This window comes from Lonchura striata, chromosome 6 (assembly GCF_046129695.1).
Source record: "Lonchura striata isolate bLonStr1 chromosome 6, bLonStr1.mat, whole genome shotgun sequence".
Lineage (NCBI taxonomy): Eukaryota > Metazoa > Chordata > Aves > Passeriformes > Estrildidae > Lonchura > Lonchura striata.
Window position 1 is genome coordinate 53,199,997 of NC_134608.1, and position 26,707 is coordinate 53,226,703.

The 26,707-nt window shown below is 54.0% G+C and overlaps 2 protein-coding genes across 2 annotated transcripts; one reads left to right on the plus strand and one right to left on the minus strand.

Moving 5' to 3' along the window:
* Positions 1–2,153: 2,153 nt before the first annotated feature.
* Positions 2,154–12,578, minus strand: LOC110467559 (inner centromere protein A). Its single transcript, XM_031504878.2, has 19 exons — positions 12,232–12,578; positions 12,008–12,121; positions 10,199–10,878; positions 9,167–9,218; positions 8,621–8,654; positions 8,298–8,397; positions 7,698–7,785; positions 7,059–7,194; positions 6,896–6,988; positions 6,774–6,785; positions 6,249–6,358; positions 6,009–6,120; positions 5,231–5,341; positions 4,879–5,003; positions 4,627–4,705; positions 3,732–3,839; positions 3,454–3,540; positions 2,717–2,873; positions 2,154–2,443 (listed from the first exon to the last, which is right to left on the minus strand). The coding sequence occupies exons 1-19, from the start codon at positions 12,360–12,362 to the stop codon at positions 2,256–2,258; spliced, it is 2,517 nt and encodes an 838-aa protein (XP_031360738.2). The 5' UTR covers positions 12,363–12,578; the 3' UTR covers positions 2,154–2,255.
* A 358-nt stretch (positions 12,579–12,936) lies between these two features.
* Positions 12,937–26,052, plus strand: INCENP (inner centromere protein). Its single transcript, XM_077784316.1, has 17 exons — positions 12,937–13,106; positions 13,194–13,304; positions 13,827–14,560; positions 15,856–15,907; positions 16,060–16,093; positions 17,455–17,533; positions 17,997–18,048; positions 18,538–18,655; positions 18,738–18,872; positions 20,763–20,872; positions 21,219–21,339; positions 22,035–22,157; positions 22,345–22,517; positions 22,779–22,869; positions 23,380–23,493; positions 24,606–24,765; positions 25,204–26,052. Exons 1-17 carry the CDS (start codon positions 12,961–12,963, stop codon positions 25,416–25,418), a joined length of 2,568 nt encoding a protein of 855 aa, XP_077640442.1. The 5' UTR covers positions 12,937–12,960; the 3' UTR covers positions 25,419–26,052.
* The last annotated feature ends 655 nt before the right edge of the window (positions 26,053–26,707 follow it).

The following is a 26,707-nucleotide window of genomic DNA, read 5'->3' on the forward strand; positions in this document are numbered from 1 at the left end:
CCACCTCCTTCCTCCCCTCCTCCTCCTCGTCCTCCCTTGTCTCTCTCTTTCTCTGTCTCTTTTTTTTTTTTTCCTCTTTTTTTCCTTAGGGCCAGATACTGACGTGTCGGTGTCTCTTAGCAACTGCCTCCACATCTCTGAGCAACAGGAGAGCGGGATGCGGAGCCGCCGAGCCGGGGAGACAGCGGCGGGCGGAGGTGCCCCCGCCTCAGGGACCCCCTGCCCAGGCCAAGGGACCCGCACGGCCCGGGCACCCGGCAGGGATGGAGCAGGAAGAGGGCTCCATCCTGCTCCCCTGCCCCGATCCCCGGCCCTCCCACCTCTCCCAGCCCCGGGAAGCATCCTCGTGGGATGGGGTGAATCAGGGGTTCCCAGGCACTGAAAACAGAAACAGATGACGTGGTGGCAGAGGGGAGAAACGAGGCAGCCGGGATCCAAGGGGAGCTCTAGGATCCAAAGGGACTGCTGGGATTCAAGGGGCGCTGTCACCCTCCTGTGCTCACAGACCTGGAAAATGCCTCAGGTTGACGTGGATTATTTTCTTTCACGCAAGCTGAAACATTCCCTTTCCCTTCTCCGTTTGGAGGGACACAGTGGGGTCAGCCCCACCTGGCCCCTCCCACCTGAGAATTGCCCTTTAGGGTCACAGGGATGCCTACGGTTTGCTCCGGGAATGCTGCAACACCATGGCTCCAGCATTTCTAGGAAGGAGGCACTTCCACATCCAGCCCGCCCACGTCTAGGGGATCCCTGCTTAATTCTCTCCTGCTGATTTCACGGAGCTGCTCCTTTTTCCAGCTGGCAGTGGCAGCCCGATGCCAGTGCTGGGGGGCCTTTTGCTCCCCACATCCCATGGGAAGGATCCTCCCTGGTGCGGAGCTGGCAGACAGCACAGCCGCCTCTCCTGGGGTGGCATTAACCAGCAGTGCTCCCGGCAAGCTCCTGGGAGCACCTGGAGCGCAGGGCCCGGGCTCCCAGCGGGCTCCAGGAGCCGAGCAGAGCCAGCGGCAGCACAGACACCTCATTAGTGCTCAGCCCGGAGCCTGGCAGCGCAGCCCTGCCAGCAGCTGTTGGTGCCAAGGTTTTTTTCCACTCCCCCACTGTTCCGGGCTCCACCAAAGAAACTGGGAAATTGTCCTGATTGTGCTGGGCTGTAACAGATTTTGTGTCCTCCTCACCCAGTCTTGTGCTGGGCTGTAACAGATTTTGTGTCCTCCTCACCCAGTCCCCTGTGGAGGTGGCCACGGGGACATGGTGCTGCAGGGCATCGTCCCTGAGGAAGTCCTCTGCCCTCTGGGGTGGGAAGGAGCCTAGGTGTCCTCCCCACCCTACCTACTCCCTGCCTGATCCCATCCAAAAAGCTCTCCTGGGACAAAGTCCCCTTTGGTGAGCACTGGCTCTGGAACTGAGCGCTCCAAGCACTTCCAGCCCCTTGCTGTGGAAGGAGCAGCAGGGCAGCTCCAGGGATTCTGGCTCCATGAACCAATCTACCTTATAGCCAGAGCCAGAATCCAGCTCTGCTCCTGTCAATCCATGTGCATTGAGGCTTGGGAAAGGAAGACGGAAGGAGTGGGATAGGTGCAGTTCTGCTGGTGGGGGGAGGGCCAAAGCTCCCACACTAACAGAGCCCCTGGGCAACCATCCCCTCCCTCACCCTTCCCAAATGAACTCGGCTCCTAGTCAAGACAGGCTGTCCCACTGATCCTGCCACAACAGGATCCAGAGCTGAGGCTGGGCTTCCTTTTCCCATTAGGAAAAAAAAAAAAAAAAACGATGAGGAGGCATTACCACTGCTTAAACTGTCCATGGAGATTTTTCCAACAGCAGGAAGAAGATTCTGGCACAGGCTAAGATGAGTGCACAGGAATTGTTGAAAGAAAAGGAATTGCAGATAATTAAGACAGGATAGATAAATACATAAATATAGTAAATATATTTTTTAAAAAGCATTACAAAAACATTATCCCCTCAGTGTAATTAAAAAAACCTGATCTTTCCTACAGTAATTTCCAAGCTTCCTTCTACAAGAGAATATCCTAAGTGAATAGGAAATGAGGCAGACTAGGAACTGGCTCTGGTTGCAGATTAGAAACTGATTTCTGCAAGCAAAAGGAACACTAAGGTATGGGAAAGGAGACACACCCAGTGAGTGCTGGACTTTATTAAACAACTTTATTTCTGTACAAAAGAAGACTAAAATGTTAAAATTGTAGATACAGAGAAAGTAGAACACAGCCTCTAGAAAATGCCTTGGTTCAGCTCTGGAAGGTGCAGGAGGGGCCGGGCGGGGAGTGCCACACGGCCGAGCTCGTGCGCTTGAAGTAGCGGGGTTTGTTCTTGTAGAAGATGTCCTCCAGCTTGGGGCTGGGGATGGCCCCGAACAGCACGTCCAGGTCAGGGGGGTGGTAGTACTGGTGCACGATGGCCTGCTGGAGCTGCGCCCCTGCGGGAACAGCGGGAACAACACCCGGCTGCAGCCCCTGCCTGCAGGACAGGCACTGCCCTTCCCCTCAGAGCCCACCGGCTGTGCAGGAGGGGTGGGACACATCCCACAGCCCGCTTCTCCTCAGGAGCTGGGGCTGTGCCCCCTTTCCTCTCAGAGGACTCTGGGAAAGAGGTGCATACACTCCTGGACTGCGCTTTGGGATGGCTCCAAGCAAAGCTGGAAAGCTCCAGGGCAGGAGGGAAAGGAAGCCAGCCCAGAGCTGGCACCTACCATCAGCCCAAGCAGGGATGGGCTTCCGAGGGTTGCTCTCATCGTCTGTGGAGTCGTCACTGTTCAGATCCAGCCCGTAGCTGTTCTCATTGGACAGGGGTGATCCTGGTCCTTGAGCATCCTTCAGGGACCCCAGGCAGGATGTGGAGAGGGATTTCTGAAACCACACAGAGAGCAGTGATGAGCAAGGGGAGCAGCACTACCATGGCTGGGATGGTCACCAGAGCCCCAAAGTGCTCAAAGCCTGAACCAACACAAAACTGTCACCAGGCTCCGTGCCTTGACACCTCCTCTTAACACTCCCTCCCCTCCTGTTTTCTGTGGAAAAACCGGGGAAAGGCACACTGTGCATGTCCCAACACTCAACTCTCCACCTAAACTCTTTGGTTTTCCCTCGCTGGAGCTCTGACAGAGCCAGGACGGAGCCCACAGCAGATTCCCGGCAGAGACAGCGCTGCATCCCAGCTCCGAGCAGCCTTTTCTGCCGCTCTGCCCATGGAATTAAGCTCCGCAGCTGCAGCTGGCACAAGCCTGGCTGCCCAGGGCCGCTCCCACCGGGCCGTCGCCTCAGGACCTGCTGCCCTCCCGTGGCCGCTTCCAGCATATTTTCCGCCTCCAACCACTTATTTTTCCAGCGGCTTCCCTGTGCCCAGCGCTGCGGTGGCTCCGAGCCGCGGGAGCTAAGTAGCCACAGCGGGCGGGGGCCGCCCGAGGGTAGTGCCGGGGCCAGGGCTCACCTTGACGGCTTTGTTCGACCATGTCCCAGGGGCCGCTGGTGGAATGGGTTTTTTCTCCTCTCTCGGCTGATGCTGACCGTCGGCCTCCTGTAAGACACAGGAATTAAGTCACTCCTCACTCATACAGAATAGACACCGACACAGAGCTGTGCTCTCAGCAGGTCTGGCAACATCCAGCCCTCAGTGCTTCTGTGGCTTCTTCTGCAGAAATAACCCCAAATCCAAGACTGTCGTGTTTCTGCTTAGGTCCAGCCTGGCTCTCTGGAGCCCACACTCACCCTCTCTGCTTGGAGCCAGATGTTAAGAGCTGGGAAAAAGGATTCTGGTGGCTCATATCTTTTCTCCAGCCCAGGCTCAGGAGGCAGCTCTTCAGGACTTTGTTTCCCCTAATAAAGAGAAAAAAATTAACTGCTGAAGTTCCTTTTAGACCCAAATCGTTTCTCCTGGAGTTTACCCTCCTGTGCTGCTCAGCCATTTTCTCCTGCCTGGAAAAGCTTTGCCAGACTCATTCTGACCCTGCTGCTGGCAGTACAGGAAGGATTCAGACCTTAAATTAAATTTATATAGCACAAGAGTCCAAGTACCAGGGACTGTGGGAAGGAGTGCAGCAGGAGCCCACACAGGAGGAAGAATTGATCCTGAAGAGGAAGAACCATTTGGGGCATTGATTTTTCACTAATGAAGCAATGAATTTAAGAGTAGAGAATGAAAGCAAATGTTAGTGTTATATTTCAAGACCAACAACCCTGACTTAAAGCCCTGATGCTTTTTGTGTGAGTGCAAATGAAGTGACACAGAACAACGTGGCACCTGAGGTTTGGGGGTCACATCCTTTGGGCAGAATGAGGAAATGTGGCAGTAGAATATTAAAAAAATCTCTAAATTCTACATTGGTTTCAGGATCAGTGAATGCTCTTTGAGGTGTTCTTCCAAGCGCCATTTCATGACTGCCACCATACCATGACAGGGCTGAGGCTCACCTGTAAGCCAGGGAACCCCCAGACCTTGGCTTGTTCCTGCAAAGTACCTCTGTACAATAACAATAGTTAAGTTTTATTGTATTTGATCCTCTAAACAACATCCCAGCAACACAGCTCTTGGAAAACACCTGATCCTGAGCTCAGCCTGTGTGCTTTATGTAGAAAAGCTGTTCCCAGAACACTCCAACCCTACCTTGGTGGCCTTGCCAGCCAATGCTGCTGGCTCCTGTTCTGCTTTGAGGGGCTTCTCCTTCCCTCGCTGCTTGGGATACCTGGGGGAAAAGAAAGAATTCAGAGGGGGAAGCATGCCTATCTGTCCCTCACCCTCTCACAGCCTCCTGCTCCTGCCTCCCCAGATCCCAGGTGCAGCATCACATTTACATCACATCTACTGCTTCCCCAGCCATGGTCAATTCCCTGCTCCAGGACAGGAATCAGCTCACACCTCTCCTTTGCTTGTCCCAGCTGTTTCTGCTCCAGAAGGTTCTTCAGTTCCAAAACTGTTTTCCCTCTTTCCTTCACTTCATCCTCTCTTCTTTTCTGCAGTGGTTCTTGCTGCTCATGTTCCTCCTGAAGAAACAAGAGGAAAACCCTATAAGGCTCCAGCAGTCGGAATGTTCCTCCCTTGTGTCCCAGCCCAACATCAGCTGCCTGGACAGAGATCTGGCAGTGAAGACCCCAAAATCCCTGCCGAAGCAGGCAGTGACCAGTCCCTATCCCACCAGCCACACCAATACAGCAGGTCCCTGCTGTCCCTGTCCTTCTCCATGTGCAGGAGGGTCCCAAGTTGCTCTTACCCCTTTCACGGCTTTCTGCTTCCGTGCCTCCACCTCCCCGTGTTTCTTGGACCCTTTCCTCTTGCTCCGCTCCTCTGCCACCTTCTCTTCCCTCACCTGTGAGATGTGCAACTGGGAAAGCCACCCCTGTCAGCCCCACTGCTCCAAGGACACACTTCACAGCCTTGGAGGAGGTCTGGAGCTTGGGATATCCCAGATCATAAAGAGACCAAGGACCCAGCAGTGGGTGTGCGTTTGGCCACTCGGGGTTTGGGAAGCGCTGAAAGGAACATGACTCCTTGTTTTCCAAAGCTGACCTTTCCAAAGGGCCCTTCAGTCCAGCCCAAAATGAGCAGCCAGGCCTCAACCCAGAGGCTGCTCAGGCTCTGGCCCTCAGGCACAGCTCCCTCAGCCCTTTCACAGCCGTAACACAGCAGCAGCACTGGCATGTGGCCACCAGCCCAGCCTGCCCCCACAAGAAGGGCCAGGTCAGGCTCTGAAACCCAAACCTGACCCAAATGCACTCCCTGCTGAGTCACACACTCCAGTCCACGCACGTGGGCCACGTGAGGCTGTCACCTGCAGGGCTGTGCCCAGGGCAGGCAGGGGCTGCCACATTCCCGAAACCCAGACCAGCGTAAACAGGGCCTGTCCCAACAGGAATGTGCAGAGGGATGGAGAACAAAAGGCTCCCCGTGTCAGAAGGAATTCTGGCATGCATGGACCTTGCCAGCACCCTGCTCACACCTCCTGGTCTCACAACTCTTGGAGAGGCCCAAAGCCCACTCAGCCTTCTCACCTTCTCATCACTTTGCAGAATCTTCTGCTCCATCCGCTTTTTCTTCTTTTCCTCCATCTGTTCCGCACGCTCTCGAGCCTGCAGGGCCTTCCTCAGGCGCTCTTCCCTCTTCCTGGGCACCGCGTGGGCAAGAGGGGCCCGTCAGCCCCGCCTGCTCCCAAAGTGCTCATTCCAAGTGGGAAGCACAAGGCAAGCCTTTCCTGACCAAGGAAAGAGGAGGGGGAAAGGGGCCCAACTCACTGCTTCATTTCTGCCTGACGCTGTCTCTTCTCCTCCTCCACTTTCTTCTTCCTCTGTTCCTCAGCCTCCTGCTTCTTACGGAGGTTCTCCAGCCTCTGCCTCTCCTTCTCCTGAAGGGAGAAGAGTTCAGCCTGTAGCAGGTGCTGAGGGCTCTGCCTCCCCTCAGGCAGCCTGGTACACACAGTCACTGTTTGCAGTCATTCACCTGGACACTGGGATGGGGAGACAACACATATTTGGCAACAGGGATTATCCAATGTAAGCAGAGGTACAGAAGGAAAAACCTCAGTCCTTCAGCTGCAGAGAAGATATTTAGAAAAGAACAGCATAGCCCTGCCAGGAGCCAGGAGAACGGTGGAGGAAGCACAGTGCAGCCTGGCTCAGAGGCCAGAAGCTCCCAGCAGAACACACCTGCACAGAGATCCTGTCACCTCACCACTGGTGTGGCCAGAAGGCTCATGGACATCGGCGTGAAGCGAGAGTGTGCTCAGCGTGTCAGCCCCACAGAAAAGGTGTCATACTTACAACAAAGTCTCCCTGCAAAGAAAGGGCATAAAAAAGATAATTAAAGGTTTGTAAGTAACACCAGAACTCCCCTTCCCAGCACATGCAGCCCATTCTCCTCTCACCCCTCAGATGTAACACACCTTCAGGTGGGGCCGGGTGGGAGTGTTGCGCTTGATGAAGTCCTTGATGCCACCCCCTTGTCCCTGCAGGAAGTTCTTCAGTGGCCTGACAGCCTGAGGGGAGAGAGGGAGGGAGCTCAGGGCTTGCCTGGGACAGGGGACACAGGGCTGTGGCACCACTCACCTTGCTGGCTGGAGAGGGGGATGATGGAGCCTGGTTTGCCAAGGTCTTGTGCTTCTCATCCAAAGGGGAAAGGGTCCGGAACCCCGTCTGCTGCCTCTGCCACAGGACACCCAGGGCTTGCTTGCAGCCTTTCATCCTGGTGGCATTAGCAGGAGAGACATGAGGTGGCTGTCACACTCTCCAGAAGGATTTACTGGCTACTACATCTTTCTCCCAAAACCTCCCCAGCAACACACAGTGAGGAGACACATCAGGTATTCCAATAGTCAGGTCAGGTATTCCAGACACTCAGACACTCAGACAAAAATAACCAGGTCAGTCACTTGCACCTCAGGAGCCCTTGAAGTCACCTCCCAGCTCTGAGCTAACTGTGTTGGGGAACCTCTGCTGTTTTGTGCAGGACCTCAGGTGCTCTTCCCCATGCCAGAGCCAGTCCCAGACCCAAAGAAGGCTCCAAAAGCCACAAGGGACTTCCAAGACACAGGATCTGACCAAAGTATGTTTCAGAGCTACTGGAAGTTTGGAGAGGAAGGCAGGGAAAGAACTCCCCCACCCCATTTTAGCACAAATGACTTAAAATGTTAAATCTGAGTCCTTCCAGACCCCTGGCTCATCCCTACTCCTTGCAGTGTCTCCTACCACATGCGAGAGGAACTCTCCAGAGGCTTGGCACAGTGGGGTTGTTCCTGGCTCTTCTGGGGTTCACTCTTGGGATTTACATGGCTTCCTGTGGAGAAACCTGCAGTCAGTGCCACGTGTGAGGCATCCAACTCCCTCCAGGGACTCTTTCCTCCATTCCAGCTCCAGCTGCTTGTCACATCCTCCAGTTCACAGGGAACAAAAAACACCCCAACTCCTCCTTCTTCAGAGGCATGGAAAATAATGAGGACCTCTAAATTTTCACGTAACCCAACCCCAGAGAGAAAGGACGTGACATGTTGGAAGACTCCAGCTCCAGGGGCTCCTTCACAAATGCCCCCACTCACTTGTTGCACAGACTGAAGCTGTTCAGGGCACTGTTTGTCTCATAGCTTGGACACATTTACATGTCCTTGCCCACCTAATTGATGTCTCACCTCTTCAGGAGGTCCAAACTTTCCCTGGAAAACTTTCTTGATTGGTCAGAAGTGGTTCAGTTTCAACACAAACCCCTTATTTCCCAGGAATGCCCCCACTGATGCCAAGGTCTGTGTGTTCTGAGGGTTTCATGCAAGGAAAGCAAGACCATCTGAAAGTTACCTGCAGCACTCCCTGCCTGCTGCTCCAGAGGGTACAGGTGCTGTGCAGGAGGGCTGGCAGCTTGGGGACTTGTGCTTGGAACAAGGACATCTCCAGGAGCCTGCAGAGAAAGAGGACAAGCATTCCTTTAGCACAGCTGCTCCAAAGAACAAGGCTGCCCTGGAAAAGCCAGCTGCTTGCTCAAGTGGGATCTGCTTCTCTCCCAGTGAGAGCTGTGCTGGCTCATTCTGCAGGGACATCCCTGAATCCAGTGACAACCTCAGCAAAGGTGCTGACTCAGCAGGAAGGCATCCACACAGGGAGCATTATTCCTTGGAACTCACCTTTTCCCTCGGGGAATTTGGCTCCAGCTCAGGCCTGTGAAGGAAAAGCTAATTTAATAATTAAAATTCTCTCTGAAGGAAAGTTACAGGTGATGGAAGCAGCATGTGGGACTCCAAGGAAGTCCTAAGCACATCCAGAGGCTGTTCCAGCCAAGCATATCAAGGTTGGACTTGAAGTTCCTCTGAGGGACAGTCCCACTGTGCTGCTGAACACCCCATAACCACCTTAGGCCCCAGTAGCAGGAAAGAAGGGGACTCTGACAGCCTTGGGCTGTCCCTTCCCCAGAGCAGATCTGACTGGCCTCCAGCATTGCCAGGCTAGTGGCGGCCAGAAACTCCAGGAACCCCAGGACACATCACCACCCATCCCAGTGAAGGACTTAATCTCACTGTGCCTGAACAGCACAACCCAAAATCTCATCCAGCCCCAGGTGACAGCAGCACCTGAGCAGGCCCTGACAAATTTGTGACAGACAGGCCACCCAGAGAGTGTCCTCACAGGGAATGCTGGGATCCCTTCCCACCTGCCTTACATGGTATCCTCACCTTGTGCTGCTGGTCACATCTTCTTCCACAAAAGCCTCCAAGGAGCTCTGACCTGGAAAGGAAAGCCCAAGTGGAGCTGGGGATTTCACTCCCAGGCTCCCCACAGCCACAGGGTGCACGTGGAAGAGCTCAGGCTTCCTCCCAGGAACATGGATTGCTCCGCTTTCCCCACCAGCACCACACCTCCCTCAAGTGCCACTGAATCTGGAGTGGGCTGGGAAGGCAGAGCACCGAGGCAGCAGCTCTGCTGCCTGCAGCCTGCTCCAGCTGCCTGTGTCACAGCCAGCATTCCCAGGCCATTGGCTGCAGCTCCTGCCTCCCTGCACGCTCTGGTGCAGGGATCCAGGGGGTTTGGGCTGATTCCAGCCTCATTCCACCCCCCCATCACACCCCTTCGCTCCAAGTGTTATAACAAATGCCTGGATACAGCGTGACTCAAGGCTGACAAAGCTGAATTCCAGAGCCTCCATGCTCCACCACAGCCTGTTTGCCTGCAGCAGCAATGGTTTTGGAAAGTCCAAGCAGCCAAACCCTGTCAGGAGCAGCAGGAATAGCTGATACAAGGGATTCAGAGATACTGGGAATAGCCTGGGCTCCATGACCCCTGTTCCTCTGGTGACACAGCTAGTTTGAGTCCCTTCTCTCCTTGCCCAAAAAGCATTTGAGCACCTCTCCTCATTGCAGCCTAACTTCAGGGCTGCACTTTCAGCCTTATTGATTTTTTGGAGAGCTGGCAGATGCCATAAATTCAAGCCCTTCCCCAGGGAATGCAGCAGTCTCTCCTGATCCAAAGGCACATGTGCCTGGAACCAGCCTGGCCACACTCTCCCTTCCACAATTGTGCTTTTTACCCCTTCCCAACCTGTGTACCCCAACCCCACCTGCCTCCCCAGCTCTCCCCGCTGCAGCAACACCCTGGCTTGAAGCTGCACCCCAGGAGCCCACAAGGACAGGAGACCTGGGGGAGCTGGAGGCAGGGACGAGCGGCTCCACAGTGCTCCATTCCCACATGGAAGCAGTGCAGGGACTCACAGCTCACTCTGCTGGAGGCCGAGGAGGATTCTCCCGCCGCTGCCTTCCTGGTCCTGCTGATGGATCTCCGGATCATGTTCTCCCTCCTGCTGGCCAGGGAGCACTTTTCAGCCAGGGAAGCCCTATGGCTCCTGCGGGGGGCACCCAGGCCACTCCGGCGGCGTGTCCTGGACTTCCGTGTCACACTTTTACTGGGGGAGTCCTGGAAGAGCAGTGTCTCGAGGCTTTGAGGAGATCCATCTCCTTGGAGTGCAGCAGGATCACCATTCTGAGTGGCCTTGGGAGTGGACGTGCTGGCTCTCCTGGGGTTCTGCTCCCCATCCCTTCCTGGCTGTTCAGCCAGGATCCCAGGGACACCAGGGATGTCCTGGAGCTTGGCTGCGTCCACCTCAGGCAGCTGCTGCCCCAAAACTGCTGGAGGGGCTGCATCACCCCCAGCAGCAGGCTGGGGACACTCCTGGCAGTCCAGATCTGCCAGAGGGACATGTGCTTCCTCAGGCTGCTCCCCGGGCAGAGCTGGGAGCTGGGGTGTGATGCCAGCCTGAGATCCAGGAGCACAGCCGGGCACAGATACATCCTGCCCCTCACAGCCAGGGTTCCAGGGCTGCTCCTGGCTCATGCACTGCTGGGAGCTCAGGCTAGAAGACTGCAGCTTGACACCACTCCTCCTTCTGGATAACCTTAAAGGAAAAGAATTTTGAAGGAAACTATGAAGGAGTCATCCATTCCCAAATAAGTTTTGGAGGGAAAAGCAGACTGTATAAAAGTGAAGCTGCTGCTGCTTCTCCACTCCACTGTTTCCCCTCACAGCCCATCCTGTCCCTGGGGAGAGGCACATGGACACAGCCCAGATGGGAGCTCACACACAAGGGCTGTGCCACACAGACAGAGCCCAGGCTGGGTATCCAGAGTCAGGTGTGGAGAAGTGGCAGTGGGAAAGGTGTATTTAACCCTACATCAAGATCTGGGCTTAAACCTCACCCTTGGAGCAACACATGGCAGAGGACAGCACCTACAGAGGGACACACGGTGTGTCACCTTCCTGCTGACAGGCCTGGCTGCATCAGCAGCTCTTCCCAAAGCAAGTTTAAATGAGGGAAAACACCAGCAGGAGTTAGCTGGGCTGCTCCCCTGGACGAGGTGTGACCTGAGCACCCGGAGCAGGGCCGGAGCTCTCCCCGCTCTGATCCGCAGTGCTGCTTTTCCTGCTCTCCCCTGCACACTCACCAACCTCCCACGCTCCTGCTATTCCTGCTGTTCTCCCCACCTTCCATGTCTGCTTCCTGACAGTCTCCCACCTCTAACTCTTCCTCCTGTGGGCTTTTCACCACAGTTAGCACGATTTTAGTGCCCTAACACACCAACAGATCAGGTTTGGGTAGCTTTAAAAGTGGGGTGGGTTCTAAGCAAATCACTTGGAATTTCCACTTCAGTCCCTCCATAAACCCCTGGAGCCTCCCTGCCTGCCAACTAAGACATGGTGCTCAGACATCCCTTTCCCAAGTTTTCCAGGCAGTGACACAGAGGCTTAGGGAGTGAACACCAGGAGCAGCAACGTCAGGCCAAAAGCCAAACCCAGCGAGACAACACCCAAATGTAAACAGACAAAAAAATAGAGTGTTTATTATTCTTTAACTATAATCAGAAAAAAAAAATAGTGAAGGCAGGCAGCCAACTTTATCCCAAACTCTCACCAGAATCAAACAGTGAGCAATACCAGTTATTCCTTTGATAACTCAGGGAATACAGGCACTCTTTTGTTTCATCCAAGCACCATGAGGCAGAGCCAGAGCAAGCTGACCCACCTACCTCCTCCTGCTCAGCTCCTTGTTTTCCTCCCTCATCCAGGACGACTGCCTTTTCCTGAGCTTCCTCCTCTGTGACGGCGTTTTGGGCAAGAGCATGGGCTCATCCCTGAAGCTGCTGTGAGGCAGAAGAGCACAGATCAATGCCCCCACTGCCCACAACAACCCTCCCAAACCCTCCCACACGCAGCTGGTGTGGCAGAGGGGTCCCCTCAGGGCAGCCCTCACCTCTTGAGCATCCTCATGCCCTGCTCCTCCACCTCCCGCAGCCACGCCAGGTGCTTGAAGTGGGCATCAGAGAGGAAGCGGGACAGCCTCTGCCCGCACACCTCCAGCAGCTGCTGGGGGCCCTCCGCCATTGCCTTGCCTGGAACATAGAGGGAGAGCACAAGGCTGGGGGGCAGCCAGGACACGTCTCAGCGTGGGAAAGAGAGACCGCGGCAGGCACCGGGGAGTATGAAGACAGGCCGGGGCACAAGTGTCCAGGACCCCTCCCAAGCTCCCCGGACCCTCCAGAGCACTCGCCCACCGCCCGACCAGCGCCGCCCCTCCTGCCACCGCCTCGCCCGCTCACCGCACCCTCACAGCATGGGCCGGCCCTTCCCGCCCCGAGCTTATCCCCGGATCCCGCCAATCACAGCGCGCACCTCCCGATACCCGCGCTTCTATTGGTTGTTTTGCCCGTCCGTCATTACCCAGCTTTTAAAGGAGCGGCCTGTGGCCCCGCCTCCTCAAGCCCCGCCTTCTGAGCCGAGTCCTCTGGGAGCATAGAGCCGGGCAAGCAGAGCGGCGCCGAGTGCGAGCCCTTCCCCGGGCAGCCAATGGGAAGGGCGGGCCGTGGGGGGCGGCGGGCGGCGATTGGCTGTGCCGGGGGGGCGGGGCCGCGTTTGAACGGCGTGGCGCGCGCGCGCGGCCGTTGGCGCTGGAGCGATGGCGGCGAGGGCGGCCGCGGCAGCCATGGGGCCTGCGGCGGTCGCGGTGCGCACCATGGAGCTGCCCTCCGACGGCGAGCGGTGTCTGGCCCAGTTCCTGAGGCAGGTGGACGAGACCGACATGGTGTGGCTGGATGAGATCTACGAGGAGGCGGTCAAGATGTTTGTCAGGTAACAGCATCCCGCTCCCCGCTAGGCCCCGGCCCCTACCGGCCGCCCTTCGTGTTGATCCTGCCTTGATCTTCCCTTCCTCTCTAGCAACTACAACGAGGAGCTCGAGCTGATGCCCAAGACGCCGTCGCAGAAAAAACGGCAGCGGAGGAAGCGGCTGTCGGCCTTGCAGGAAGAGCAGGAGTCCGGCAGGAAGCGGTGAGGGGCAGCGGGAGCGGGCATCGGGGAGCCCCGTTCGGGGCGGGCTGCGGATAAGGGGGAGCTCCGAGGGTGTCCTTGGGGCCTGGAGAAGGGAGGGAGCCCGTGGGAGGCTGAACGGACCTGCTGCCAAGGGTTCAGGGAAACACTGCCCTCCATGGAGCGTGTCCTGGCGATGCGCTCCTTTGTCCAGGGCGAGTTCTCCTTCCTTCGTCCCTCTGGTGTTAAAAGTCTGGTCATACCCTGTGTCTGGGGCACTTTCGGCCGAAAAACATTGGATTTCGAGTCTCACGAGAAGTGCTTTTATTGTTGCCTGGTTCTATGTCCCCATGTCTCTGTCTGTTATCTTCCTGCTTTAAAGTCATTGCATCTCTTAAATACTGTCTGCATTAGCTGCTCTGTGCAGCTCTGTGTCTCCTGGGCCCATCCCAGGTGTTTTGGCTCCGTGCCTGCGTGTGCACGGAAGGACTGGGGGCTGGTCCCGACTCCTGTTCCCATCTCACCTGCTGTCCCTGTGATCAGCCTCTCCAGGAGGAGGAACGGCAGCAGCAGACCTGTGCGATCTTCTCTGCGACTCCAGAACAAAGAAAACCTGGAACTCAGCAGGGCCGAGGCCAAGGAAGATTCTCCACCACAGCGGATGACACGATCCCGGGCTGCAGCCGCTGCCAGAACCTCCAGGGTGGTTCCTGAGACCACTACTGCCCTGCAGGCAGCAGGGAAGGATCCCTGGGTGGAAGCTAACCACGTTGGTACTGTAGTGCCTCTCCAGAGGAGCGGAGCAAAGCTGGCAGAGCTGCTCCCCACGAGCTCAGGGAGCGTCTCTCCCAAGGAACACGGTGCTCCCAAATCGCCGCCGGTGCCCACAGCCCCTGAGCTGGTGGTGCCCTGTACTCCTGAGGCCAGCCAGGCTGTGGCCGAGTCACAGACAGCGAGGGCAGCCAATGTCACCGTCGTCCTGAGCCCAGGGGCTGGACTGAAGGAGGAGGGTGGCTCCCCATGGGAACACAACCGGGCTCGGGAGCCCTCCCAGCCCCTGAGCAATAGCCCGGGGACTCCGACCGGCTCCAGGCTCAGCCGCCGCTCCGTGCGCCGGAGCCTGATGGGAAAAGCCTCCCTGAGCCGCAGAACCTCCCTGGCAGAGAAATATTCCCTGGCCAGCAAGAGGGAGAGCATGATCCGGGCATCCACCGCCAGGGCAGCGGGCAAGAAGAGGGCGACTCGGAAGAGATCTGTGTCCTGCAGCTCCGTGGATGGTGAGTTCAGGTGTCATGGCGGGGGGGGGATTCTGCTTTCTGGGTCTTCAGTGTGGGGGTGGCAGCTGAGCTTCCCAGGCTGCAATTCCTCATGAAAGTCCTCTCTGGCTTTCTAGAGCCCCCTGTGAGCATAGGAACCCAGGTGACTGAATTCAGCCTTGTAAGTCACCTGGGAGATCAGCCTCAGTGTCTCCATTTCAACGTAGCTTTAACAGTTGCTGATCTGCTGGGAGAAATTGTTAATGCTGGAATCCCAGGATGATTCGTGTTGGAAGGACCTTAAAAATTATCCAGGTTGCTCCAAGCCTCATCTAACCTGGCCTTGGACACTTCCAGAAATGGGGCAGCCACAGCTCCTCTAGGCTGCTGGTCTTCCCAGATTCTGTGGGGACAGCTGGCAAAGTTGAGAAGGCCTTGCCTGTATCCTTCAAGGTGAAATTCCTATCAGTTTCCTTCTCCTTAGCAGGATCTGGCTGCTGGTTCTAGAGTTTGAGAAGGGAATTTCAAGGCTGGACTTTGTAGATTAAAATCCCACAATTTTACAGTCGGTAGCAGAGGAAGATTAGGCTAGGACAATCTTATCTAAACTGCTGGAATTATTAAACAAGCGAGCTGGAGAGAGACTCTTCATCAGAATCTGGAGTGACAGGACAAGGGGAAATGGGTTCAAACTGGAAAAGGGGAAATTTAGATGGGATATATGGAAAGAATTCCTCTGTTTGAGGGAGAACAAGTCCTGGCACATGTTGATGGAAAAGCTGTGGCTGCCCCATCCCTGGAAGTGTCCAAGGTCAGGTTGGACAGGGCTTGGAGCATCCTGGCCTAGTGCAAGGTGTCTCCCTGTTCAAGGCAGGGGGTGGGACTGGATGAGCTTTAAGGTCTCTTCCCATCCCAACCGGTCTATGGTTGTTCATGGCAGGTTCTGGCTGTGCCAGAGCTCCTGAGCTCAGTGCAGCAGAACCAGCTGGAATGCTGGTTTGGGAAGCAGCATTGCTATTGTAAATAAGGCTGGCTCTAACTGCTGTTAATGTCCAGTCAGGTCCCTGCAGATAAGCCCAAGGCCCATTAATGCCAGCTGGTGGAATAATACCCTGAAATCATCCATAATTGAAAACTGCTTTCCTGCACTGGAGCTGTTGGCCATGTTCCTGCAGTGCCACCTGGGTGTGCTCCTGTGCCCCACCCTGCCCCAGGGCAGGACAAACCCCTCTGCAGTGTCTGGAGCTCCTTGTCCCAGCAGATCCTTGGCTGCACCGCAACCTTACAGCTCAGGTGTGTTTCTTCCTCTCCCATAGCCTCCAGCTCCATAAGTGTGCCAGAGGATGAGGAAACCGTAGTCAAAACTGGGTGAGAATGCTTTCATTTATTTATTTATTTATTCATCCTCACTGCTTGCAGGACTTTTTCACTGACATTCTTGATGTAAAATCCAAGTGGCTCCCCTGTTTCCTGAGTTTTGCTAAGCACAGCCCCTTTTGTCTTTCTTTCTTTTTTTCTAGGCCTCCTCCTGGACCCTCCACCCCCCCCAAGCTGGTAAGACTTGGACAGGGATTAAAAACATTTGTGCCTGTGTGGATTTGGGAGAAAAACGTGTGGAATTACACCTCATTGGGAAATGTGGGAGCTCTGGCTGTGGATTGTCAGACTTTGTAACCTGTCCCCATAGCAGTGAGTGAGGAAGACACAGAGCCCATCTGAGCCTCTGTGGTTCTGGTACTCAGGCTAGGGAAAGTCTTAATCACAACATTTCAGAACCAGCAAAAGCAGCAAAGTTTTCTCTGGGAAATGAACACGTGTGACCCGTGGCTTTGGGGGCTTTGTTCTGTCAGAAGGGTGTCGGATGCTTGCCAAGATTCTCTGACTTTCCTCTGTCTTTTCCTAAATCTGTTGAAATTGTTGCACGCCACCCTGGTCTTGACCTCAGGGTTGAGTCCTGCTTGGCTCTTCCTTCTTAACCTCTTGCTAGAGATTATTGTGTGAAGATTCAGTCCCCAGTCTTTAGAGATTAAAAAACCCAAAAACTTATAGTTCAGGGAAGTTTGGTTCAGCTGGTTTCATGGTTTGCATGCTGTATTTTTAAAGCTTCTTCTGACCTTTTGGTCAGTCCTGCAGGTAATTCAACACTTGTTAGTTTGGACTAACTTGGAAATTTGTGACTGTTATTGAGGTCAACACCTTTCCCTCCACAATCCTCACTGAGGAAGTAATCCTGGGATCATGTCAGTGTTTTGTCCAGAATAAATTTCAATGAGCAGAACCTGAATTAATGGAGCAGAGCGGTGACCTGAAGCACTTGTGAAAACAAAGAGAACTGTTATGAGTGTGCAGAAACTAAAAAAATGTCAGTTTTTTTAAGCCCTGCAGAAGCAACTGGGGAGGATGAATTCTCCATCAATCCCTTTTCTTCTCTTCCCAGTGCAGCACTGTGAAGTGCTGACCAGGAGGTAATGCTGGTAGGAGACAGCAATTCCAGAACCACAACCTATTATCCCAGCAGAGCCTAAGTGCAGAGGCAGAGCAGCGATGGGTATCCCATAACAAACAGATAAATCATGGAAATGAGCTATTTGCCTGCTGTCTCCAGGCTCCCCACTCGTCACTGCTCAGGGAAATGGGCACACTGGCTCTAGCCAGAGCTCCAGCAGCACAGATTTACAGCTTGGAAGGCTCCTGGCCTTAATAGTTGATGAGCTGGTTGAGTTTAAGCAGCGGAGATGCTCGTGTTAATGTCCCTGCCTCTCCTGATGATGCAGCATCCAGGGCTGTGCCAAGACGGGGTTTGGCATTCCCTGATAACGCCACTGACTGTACCTGTGTCAGAACCACCCCACAGTCTGAACCAGTAACAGTTTCCATGTGTGATTGTCCTGAAACCCCTTTGGCTTTTCCCACAGGATTTCCAAAACCCTCGGATGTCCCTTCGCTCCCACACAGTCAGCAAACACCAGCAGCCCCAGGAGCTGAGCAGCAGTGGTAATTCCAGAGGGTTTTGGGGCAGCACTTTGGGAAGTTATCATTTTGGGAGGCTGGCTGGGAAGCTGGAAAGATTGTCTGGTTAATTTGAGAGCTCAGCCTGAAAGATTAATTAATGTTTGATGAGCAGGGATTTGTTTCAGACAATTAGCAGTAAGAAAACTCTGTGCTGGGGTTATTTCCATCCTGGCAAGCACATGGAGATGGTTATAATGAGGCTGGAGGGTTGTGGGAGGCCCAGATGAGCTCTGTTGCTGAAGCTGTGCAGAACCCAGACAACTTTGGGCAGCTTTGCTTTATCTGGAGTTTCTATGTGGGAACGGTGCCATGTGAGCCAGGTCCTGCCATGCCCACTCATGCAGGTGGTTTTGCTGTTCGGTGAGCTGCTGCATCCCTTCTCTGCTGTCAAACTTGTGTTAGGATTTTTCCTGCTAGAACTCACTGTGTAACTGTTCTCTTTCAGAAAACAACTTAAATAAGAATGGGGAGACCCTGGAGCCACCCCAGAGTGCCAGGTATGTCCTGGTTGGAAGTGTCTTGGGCAGGCTGTGGTCCTGTTCCAAACAGGTTCAGTGCTAGGATGTTGTTCACTGGCCTTCAGTGTTTGTGAAACTTCTGCAAATAAGTTTTCCCTGCCTCCATGATTCTATTATTTAATTTTTATTTTCTATTGCATTAGGATTTTATTTATTGGCTAGCTGTGCATGCACAATCTTGGAATCACAGACTGATTTGGGTTGGAAGGGACATTAAAGCCCATCCAGTGCCATCTCCTGCCCTAGGCAGGGACACCTTCAGCTATGCCAGGTTGCTCCAAGCCCCAGCCAAACTGTCCATGGACACTTCCAGGCATGGGGCAGCCACAGCTTCTCTGGGCAACCTGTGCCAGGGCCTCCCCACACTGGAATCTCTGTTAAGCCCAGGGTAGTTTATGGCTCTTTCCAGCCCTGACTTGGAGGCATGAGGAGGATTTGCCCAGTGTGATGGCCTGTGCTGTCTCACAGGAGGAAGCCAAGCTACAAGAGAGCCGTGGATGAGCGCTACGACCACCAGCAGGCAGAGGAGGGAGGTCTGTCTCCTCTCAGGAAGAAGACTCTATCCCCAGTCCTCCCAGCCAGCAGGGTGAGGTCCTTGTAAGCCTGGAATGTCTCACTAAGACCCTTTTTTACCCACCCCCCCTCACACTTTGCTGTTCCTTCCACAGGTGGTGCGTCCGTTCAAAACATTCCTGCACACTGTGCAGAAGAACCAGCTCCTCATGACACCGAGCTCTGTGGGGAGGAACGGAGTCATAAAATCCTTCATCAGGTACAACACCCCTCTCCAGGCTGATCCCAAGGTAAGAGGGGGCTCTGCTCTAAGCCAGTACAGGGTGGTTTCATTAAGTGCCTAACTTAAAGCGCAGCTATGAGAGGAGCTTTGCAACCCATTTGAAACTGAGTGATTTGAAATGCTCTGTTTGCACTTAAATAAATAGAATTGGGGTTAGTCAGCTTCCTGAAGAATTCCAGTTTGAGCTCCAAGCTTTATTCCTGCATCATTCCCCTGTGTTATTGGCAAGTAACAGTCAGAGATGAAAACTGAGAAACAGAAATTGAATGGATTGTGAATGTTGAGTTGTACTGATGACTGAAGCCAGGTCTCCTTTTCTCAGGTCTGGCCTGATCCCAGGTCTCCTTTCTAGGACTTCTCTCATGAGTGAGATTGAGCAAATACATCTTAAATTCAAACTTTGGAGGTTTTTTCAAACCCTTGAGGCAGGAGGAAACATGAGGCTGTTCTGGATGTGCGGCCAGTCAGACAACTGCTGGTGTCCAGAGTGAGCGGGCACTGGTATCACTGATGGATGCTGCTGGGACCAGCAGCACACCTTGGCTGGCTGCAGGCAGGTGCTTCTACCCTACCCCAGGGAGCTTTCCAAGGCTCTGGTTTTCCAAGCCAGGAGCAGTCTGGGAGGGAGGGATTTGAGAGCTGGTTCTAGAAGGTGTAGCTTCCTAGATTCACTCAGAGCCACTTTGGAAGCTCTGTACCAAACAGGAATTGCTCATATTCCTGATAACCCAGCAACTCACCTGCAAAGTAGGCACCACTGGGGCTGGTTTTCCCTTGCAGGAGAGCTGAGAGGGAGAAAGAGGAGGGCAGGATGCAGGAATTGGTATTCTTGCATTTAGCAGCCTAATGGCAGAGCTTTGTAGAGCTGTGCTCAGAGGCTGGCTGTGCTCCAGCAGGTCAGGGAAGGCCATTGGGAAGCAGTGAAGGATTCCAGCTTCAATCTCACTGGGCCCCTGATGATGTTAGTGTCAGTACTACAAAGGAGTTAATAGGGTGGAAAAGAGTCTTGTGGCTAGAGAGTGCTTCTTCTGCTGCTGTCAGTTCATGGAATGTTTTAGATTTCATTCCAGTGCAGGCAGCTCCCCCTCGGGAGCTTTTCCATGTGGGAGCTAAACATAACTAAATAGCAGCAGAGCAGTAAGATATAATTGTTAGTTTTATATTAACCAGTTTGGATGCTGACAGTACCAAGCATTTACAGCATGGAGCCCAGTGTAAGGGATTCCCCTGGATAATGCCCGTGCTGATCTGAGGCTTTGTGCTGAGACCAGGCCTGCTTTGGCATGGAGCAGGTTGATGTTAGTCCATTTGCTGTGGTTGTAGTGGTGGCTGGATCTTGCTCCCCTAGCTGACAGCGTGCCTAGGCCGGGTCAGGAAAACGAGCAGAAAGCCCCTGGTTCTGGCTGGCACATGGATGTGGCTGCGTGCCGGAGCAAGCTGGGAGCTCTCGGAGTGCTCGTGGTTCACCACCAGACCAAGCCTCGTGGGAGGCGCAGGCGCCAGTGGGAGCTCAAGGTGTTTCCTGGAGCACCATCTGTCCCCGCGCTCGCCGCAGGAAGCGGGAGCTGTGCCAGGCATTAGCGCTGCTTGGTGGTTCCTTTGCACCAAATGAAAGCACGGGGCTGGCTGCCTGCAGTCCTTGAGGATGCTGCTGGGCTTCCAGAGCTGATGCTCCTGTTTCAACACTCCACCTTCTCCTCTTGCTCCCTGAGATTCACACCAGTGTTTTCCTTGCCTGTGTCCATTCATGACCAGGTCACGAGCTCTGCTCCAGGGCTGTCACCATCTCATATTCCTGCCTGCAGCTCCTTGCTGTCACCTCTGGGTCATTGCCCAAAGCAGCTGAGGTGGGAAAGAGCGCTGGCCACTGGGTGCAATGACATTCAATTCCCCTCAGGAAAAGGAGAGGCAGAAGCTGGAGACTCTGCGGAAGAAGCAAGAAGCTGAGCGGCTGAGAAGGCAAAAGGTGGAGGAGGAGAGGAAACGGCGACTCGGAGAGGCGAAGCTGTAAGTAGATGTGCTCACACTGCTCTTGGCCACCTGTAGGTTCCTGTGTCCAGGTGTTTTATCTTTCAGGAACCATGCAAGCAGCAAAAACTCCTGTAGATACAGACAGTGTTTGTCCTTGGGGTATCCCTGGAATGCTGATACAAAGCATTGACTGTCCTTGCTGCCCATGGTGCAGCTTTTTGTCTTGAGTCCCCACTTTCTGACAGAGCTTAAACATGGCTGGTGCTTAAATGAATGGGGAATTTGGGCCATTGAATTTCCTGCTATGCCTTTTTGGCCTTGTGCTGAGCTGAGGGGAGCTCACCTGGCTGGAACACGGTGGTGAGCCAGGCTGTGTCCTCAGGAAGCGCGAGGAACGACTGCGCAAGGTGCTGCAAGCCCGGGAACGGGCAGAGGAGATTGAGAAGGAGAGGAAGAGGAAGATCGAGCAGAAGATTGCGCTGCTTGATGAGAAGACCGAGAAGGTACAGCCCCTGCAGAGTTTATTTGGGACAATCGGTAGCCACTGAGGCAGCTGGCACCACACAGATGTACTCTCTGGAAAAAGGGGCATGGAGGTTGATTGGGTTCTGGAGGCTGAACCAAAGAGTAGATAAATAAAGAACTTTCCAGAGCCTTGATGATCCTGAGGGACAGCCTTTCTCTGGCTACAGCAAATGGCAGCTGAACCCCTGTTTTTCCATAATCACAAATCTAAATGGGCTTTATTAATGCTCTGGTAGATGGGAGAAGGACTTGCAGTAGATAAAGGTGGCCTAATGGCCCCAAGGTCTTATTTGCTGCTTCTCCCAGCTGAGTAATAGCTGGACAGAGGAAAGCAAACATCCTTCCTCCAGAGCCTTCCTCAGATTCCAGTATTCCAGGCAATTTGTGCAGGGGCCTGGTGGGCATTTGTCTGCTTTAATTATCCCCAGCTGCCTGTCTGATTGCATGGCTCTGAGGTTATATTCCAATGGCTTTGTGGGACTGGATGTGTAAACCGCAGGATGGGGTCAGCTCTTCCTGGAAGGATGCAGTACAAGGTCATTGCCCTAAATTTGACCTTGTTAAAACAGAGCGCAGGCTCCCTTGATTGCTGAGAGAAAAGGAGGGGAGGGTGTGCCCTGTGAGGGGTCCTGCTGTGCTGTCCTACCTGAGATTGGGTCTGTGTGTGCTCCAGGTGCGGGAAGAAAGGCTGGCAGAGGAGAAGATCAAAAAGAGAGTAGCTGCCAGGAAGATGGAGGAAGCTGAGGCCCGGCGCAGACAAGAGGAGGAGACGAGGAGACAAAGAGCTCTGCAGCAGGTGAGTGTGTGGGCCTGTTCTGCAGGCAGAGCTGGACAGGAGATCCACCTGCCTTGAGCACTGGGAATTTACCTCCAGGATGTTTCCCTGCCGTGTAGCGGTGGGGATTTGGGTCAAGTGAGAGGTTCCTGGTGCTTCCCCTGGAGCCTGCTCCTGTCAGGTGAGTGAGTCCTGCCTGGGCTTACAGGAGGAGGAGGAACGGCGGCGCAGGGAACTCCTGCAGAAGAAGAGGGAAGAGGAGCAGGAGCGTGCCCGGAAGATCGCCGAGCAGAGGCAGGCAGAACAGGAGCGGGAGAGACAGTTGGCTGCAGAGAGAGAACTGGAGAGGAAGAGAGAGCAGGAGCGGATCCAGGCAGAAAAGTAAGGCAAAATCCTCATTTATGTACCAAATTCTGGGATGGGATTGAAATGCAGAGCAGAGGGCAGGAGTGGAAAGCTGGAGCAGCAGGGAGCTGCAGTGACCTAGCAGCGCAGCTCTGGACTGTTGCTGGTGCTGAGCTGCCGAGGAGGAGCTCTGGGCTCAGGGATGTCAGGGGTGTGGTGGGGAGTGCCTGAAGAGCTGTGAGCGAGGGGGGACCCTGGTGTGGTTCTGGGAGTGAGGGCCTGTGCTGTGGTTCCCAGGCTCCGGGAGCAGCAGGAGAAGGCTGCCCGCCTGCAGAAGGAAGAAGCAGCTGCTAAGGAGCGGCTCCGGATGGAGATGGAGAAGAAGGAGGTAAGTGACTGATTTTTGGGAAGGGATAGAGCCACACACTGGCCTCAGCTGCTGTTGGAGCAGCTCAGCTGGGACGCTGTGGGGAGCCCTGAAGACCTACTAGGGCACTTCTGAGCAGGAAGTCAGACCTGTGTGACACAGTTATGGCACCATGGGGAGACTTGGCCTCTAAAAATACTGTTTACTAGTCTAGAAAGAGGCCAAGATTAGTAGCACAGACTTCTGGAGGTGGTCAGCTAGTTTCTGGCTTTTATAGCCCCAAGATAAAGTCAGCAGCAAGTTTTCCAAGGTGGGAGGCCCTGGCTTTGTCAGGGAAAGGCAGCTGATGCATTGGCATGGGGGTCAATGTGTTTGTGCCCTTCTGAGGAAGCTGCACCATGTCCCAGGTGCTCCTCAGCAGTATGAGGAACAGCTATAATGAGGTGCTTGAATATTTTGCGTGCCACAAAGATGGATGGCTGGATTGGCAGTGTAGTTCCCAAGGGTAATCCCGTGGGTGTCGCTTGGCAGAAGGAACAGCAGATGCTGGCGGAGAAGAAGAGTCAAGAGGAAGAGCAGAAGAAACTGTCAGAGGACCAGAAGGCTAAAGAAAATGCCCGGGCACCACTCCTGGAGAACAAAGAGGTAACTGGGGATAGGTCCTTAGGGGTGACAGCAGAGTTTAGTCTCAGTACTGACCCACTCTTGCCTCAGGCAGTTCCACCCTCTGCTTTTATCTGCCTTTCAATAACACAGGAATTCTTTAAATCCTGGTTATCTGGGGTTGACTCCATGCATATTTCAATGACAGAGAGAAGGAAGCAGGAGGGATTGGACAGGGTTCCTGGCTGTGGGTGAAACAGCAGCTGTTGGAGCTGTCTTAAGTGCCTCTTAAATACCGGAATGACCTCAGGGGCAGAAAGTGCTGAAAGTTTTATTTCGGGTTACATTTGGGAACAGCCACAAGGTGTCAGCAGAGCCTGTGGAATGGTGGTGGTTTGCCTGGGAGAGTCCTGAGGGTGTGTGTTCTTGTCCTGAACATTGACAACAAACACGTGGCTCTTGTCTCCTTGCAATGCTCAGAATTTTAATCTTTAAGTGCAGGACCAGTACGTGGGACTTAATGTCACTGGACACAGAGCCATGAATGGGGGTCTCTGGTGGTGAAGGACAACTGTGTCCAACTCTCCAGAGACTCATTTACTGATTGAAAATAGAATTTCTGCTGAAAATTTCAAGTTAAAAAACCATGAAATTTGCAGTTGAAGGTTTTCTCCTGCCCTTACACTTTCTTCCCTTGCAGCTCCCATTAGCGTGAGCTCAATTTGGCTGAGCTGGTGGGCAGGTTCTCTGTACAGCAATTAGTTTTATATCATTAATCAAGCCCAGAAGTTGGGTTGCAGAGTGTTTAGGGCATGTGACTCTGCTCCAGTGACATAAAACCTGCAGTTAACCTTGGCTTGGCTGGAGTGGAGCTCTGTTCTACGGGACCTGTTTGATTCATCTACTGCTGTGTGCTCATGGCACAGATGGCAAATTAATCAGCCTAATTAAACAGGAGAAGGCCATGCACGGCCGTCATTGGGTCACAGCTTTGGAACTTGGGTCAAGCTCTTGGGTCCAAACTTGAGAACTGCCAGACTCAGGGTTTGCTATGAGGTGACAGAGCAGGAGGTGAGGACAAGCTGGTCCTGCTGTAGCTTGGAGCCTGGTGATGCTGCTGCATCCAACATCTGTGAAATGTATCTCCCTTCTAGAATTCCCCTGCCTGCAACTCATACGAGATGACTCCACAGAGCAGGAAGGAATTCAAGGTGCCTTTGGCAAACTCCAATGACTATGGGATGGACCTGAACAGCGACGACTCGACAGATGACGAGAGCCAGCCGCGCAAGCCCGTCCCTGCCTGGGCCACTGGTATGTGTGTGGGGGCTGATGTGTGTGTCCAGGACCTCCAGCAGACTCTGGGAGCTGCTGTGGGGTTTTGCCCAGTTCCTCCTGCATGGAGGAGTTTAAGGTAATCCAGCATGAAGTGAGTACTGCTGTGTCTAAGACTGGAAGGACTTGGAGCAACCTGGGATAGTGGAAAGTGTCCATGCCCATGACAGGGTGTTGGAACTTAGATGAGTTTTAAAATCCCTTCCAACCCAAACCATTCCATGATTCTATGTGGAATGTGGAATCAGGGGCTCCTCCACCACTTGGAGATCTTGTCACAGTGTTATGAGGGACAAATACACTGCTACGCTGCTTTGGAGTGGTGAAACATGAGCAGAGTGGGGACACACCACATACAACAGCCTACACAGCAATCCCAATTAACAAAATTAACTCAAGCCTCATCTGTTTCTGCAGGGAATCAGCTCAGCCAGGCCGTGATCCGACAGTACTACCACCCCCCTGACCTGGACGCGCTGTTCGGGGCCATCCCCAGCCCCAAGCTGGAGGACATCTTCTACAAGAACAAACCCCGCTACTTCAAGCGCACGAGCTCGGCCGTGTGGCACTCCCCGCCCACCGTGGCAGCCAAGCCAGCCCTGGGGCTGTCCTGCGGCCTCAAGAAGCCCTGAGGTGAGCGCAGGTGTGCAGCAGGTGTGCCTTCCTGTCTCCAGGTGAGGAAGGAATCACTCTTCACTTTAAGTATTTAGGTTCTAGCATTGAAAAAATGGCAGCTTTTCCTGGGTTCCTGTGCCTCGGTTTGCAGGGCTGGTTTCTCTCAGGCCAAGCCATGAGGTGCTGCTGCAGGAAGCACCTCTCTCGTACCCTTAGCTTGGAGCTGGCATGGACTCAGACCTTCAGCGGGTGAGGGATGTCACCCAAAGCTGTGGGATCTCCCCCTCTCTGTCACACAGGCCTGGCAGGCACTGCCATTCATCACTTGTACGTCTGTGCTGCCCTCGAGGCCTGTGGCAGCCAGGGACCACTGCACCAGGGCGCAGTCCGGCCTGCTCCACTGCTCTTCTCAGGAAGGTGTTCCCAGGTGTGCTCTTCATCTCCTGCAATCCCAAAAGGATTTGTCGCTCTGTTCCCCACCTGTGTGGTGGTGTCCATCAGCTGGGCACGACATGGCTGATGTTGGCACAGCTGGGGCAGAACACCATGAGGGTCTCAGTGACGTTCTGCCAGCTGTGGAGAGAAGTGACCAAGGTGTGACCATGTCCCTAAGGACCCACAAGTATGTGAGCCAGCTCTAGGCCTTGAAAGGAGAAAGGGTTTTGGCAGAGTTTTTTTTTTTGTTTCTCAGTGAAATTCCATCTGTGAGGCCAGATGGGATTTCAGAGAATGTTTTAAACCTTAATCCCTCTTGTTCACCCTCAGCTGTGGCTCAGCATCAGCTCGTTGTCTCTCAGCCTGTTTAGCACTTCCTGTTCGGTGAGCCACTGCTAACCAGACTCTGGCCAACCCAATTTCATTGAACCAAAAATTCCAGCTCAGCCATCCCATTGCAGGAGTCCGTGGTGGTTTAGTCATTCCTTCTGCACCCAGCCCAGCCCTATAAAACCCATGTAGATACTGTGCTTTGTGTGAGGGGACATGATCCTGTCTGTGTGTCTGTAGCCAACTCACTGCCAACAAATGCTCTTCAAAAGAAACAAAATATTAAATGTTAAATACGAAAGTTTTTGTATTTAAATACACTGGTGTCTGTATGCTGGGGCTGCTCTGTATGTGCAGATCTGTATCTGTGGAGAGTCTGTGCTGCTGGGGTTGCTCTGTAGATGCAGGCATGGCTATTGCTGTCTGTAGCCACGGAATACCTGTGTGTCCATTGCCTGTCCTGTGCATCCAGGTCTGTATTCATGTGACTGCGATTTCTTGTACAAAAGTTTCTGAGTTGGCCAAACACTGTTGGATAAAG

What these genes read in the sequence shown, in the direction of transcription:
- LOC110467559 (XM_031504878.2), bottom strand. Translation starts at nt 12,362, where the DNA reads ATGGCGGAGGGCCCCCAGCAGCTGCTGGAGGTGTGCGGGCAGAGGCTG. An exon ending in GGCATGAGGATGCTCAAGAG is followed by an intron (nt 12,122 to 12,231) that starts GTGAGGGCTGCC and finishes TCTGCCTCACAG; the next exon opens with CAGCTTCAGGGATGAGCCCA. An exon ending in GATGTGACCAGCAGCACAAG is followed by an intron (nt 8,655 to 9,166) that starts GTGAGGATACCA and finishes TTTCCTTCACAG; the next exon opens with GCCTGAGCTGGAGCCAAATT.
- INCENP (XM_077784316.1), top strand. Translation starts at nt 12,961, where the DNA reads ATGGGGCCTGCGGCGGTCGCGGTGCGCACCATGGAGCTGCCCTCCGAC. An exon ending in GTCCTGCAGCTCCGTGGATG is followed by an intron (nt 14,561 to 15,855) that starts GTGAGTTCAGGT and finishes CCTCTCCCATAG; the next exon opens with CCTCCAGCTCCATAAGTGTG. An exon ending in CGACTCGGAGAGGCGAAGCT is followed by an intron (nt 20,873 to 21,218) that starts GTAAGTAGATGT and finishes CTGTGTCCTCAG; the next exon opens with GAAGCGCGAGGAACGACTGC.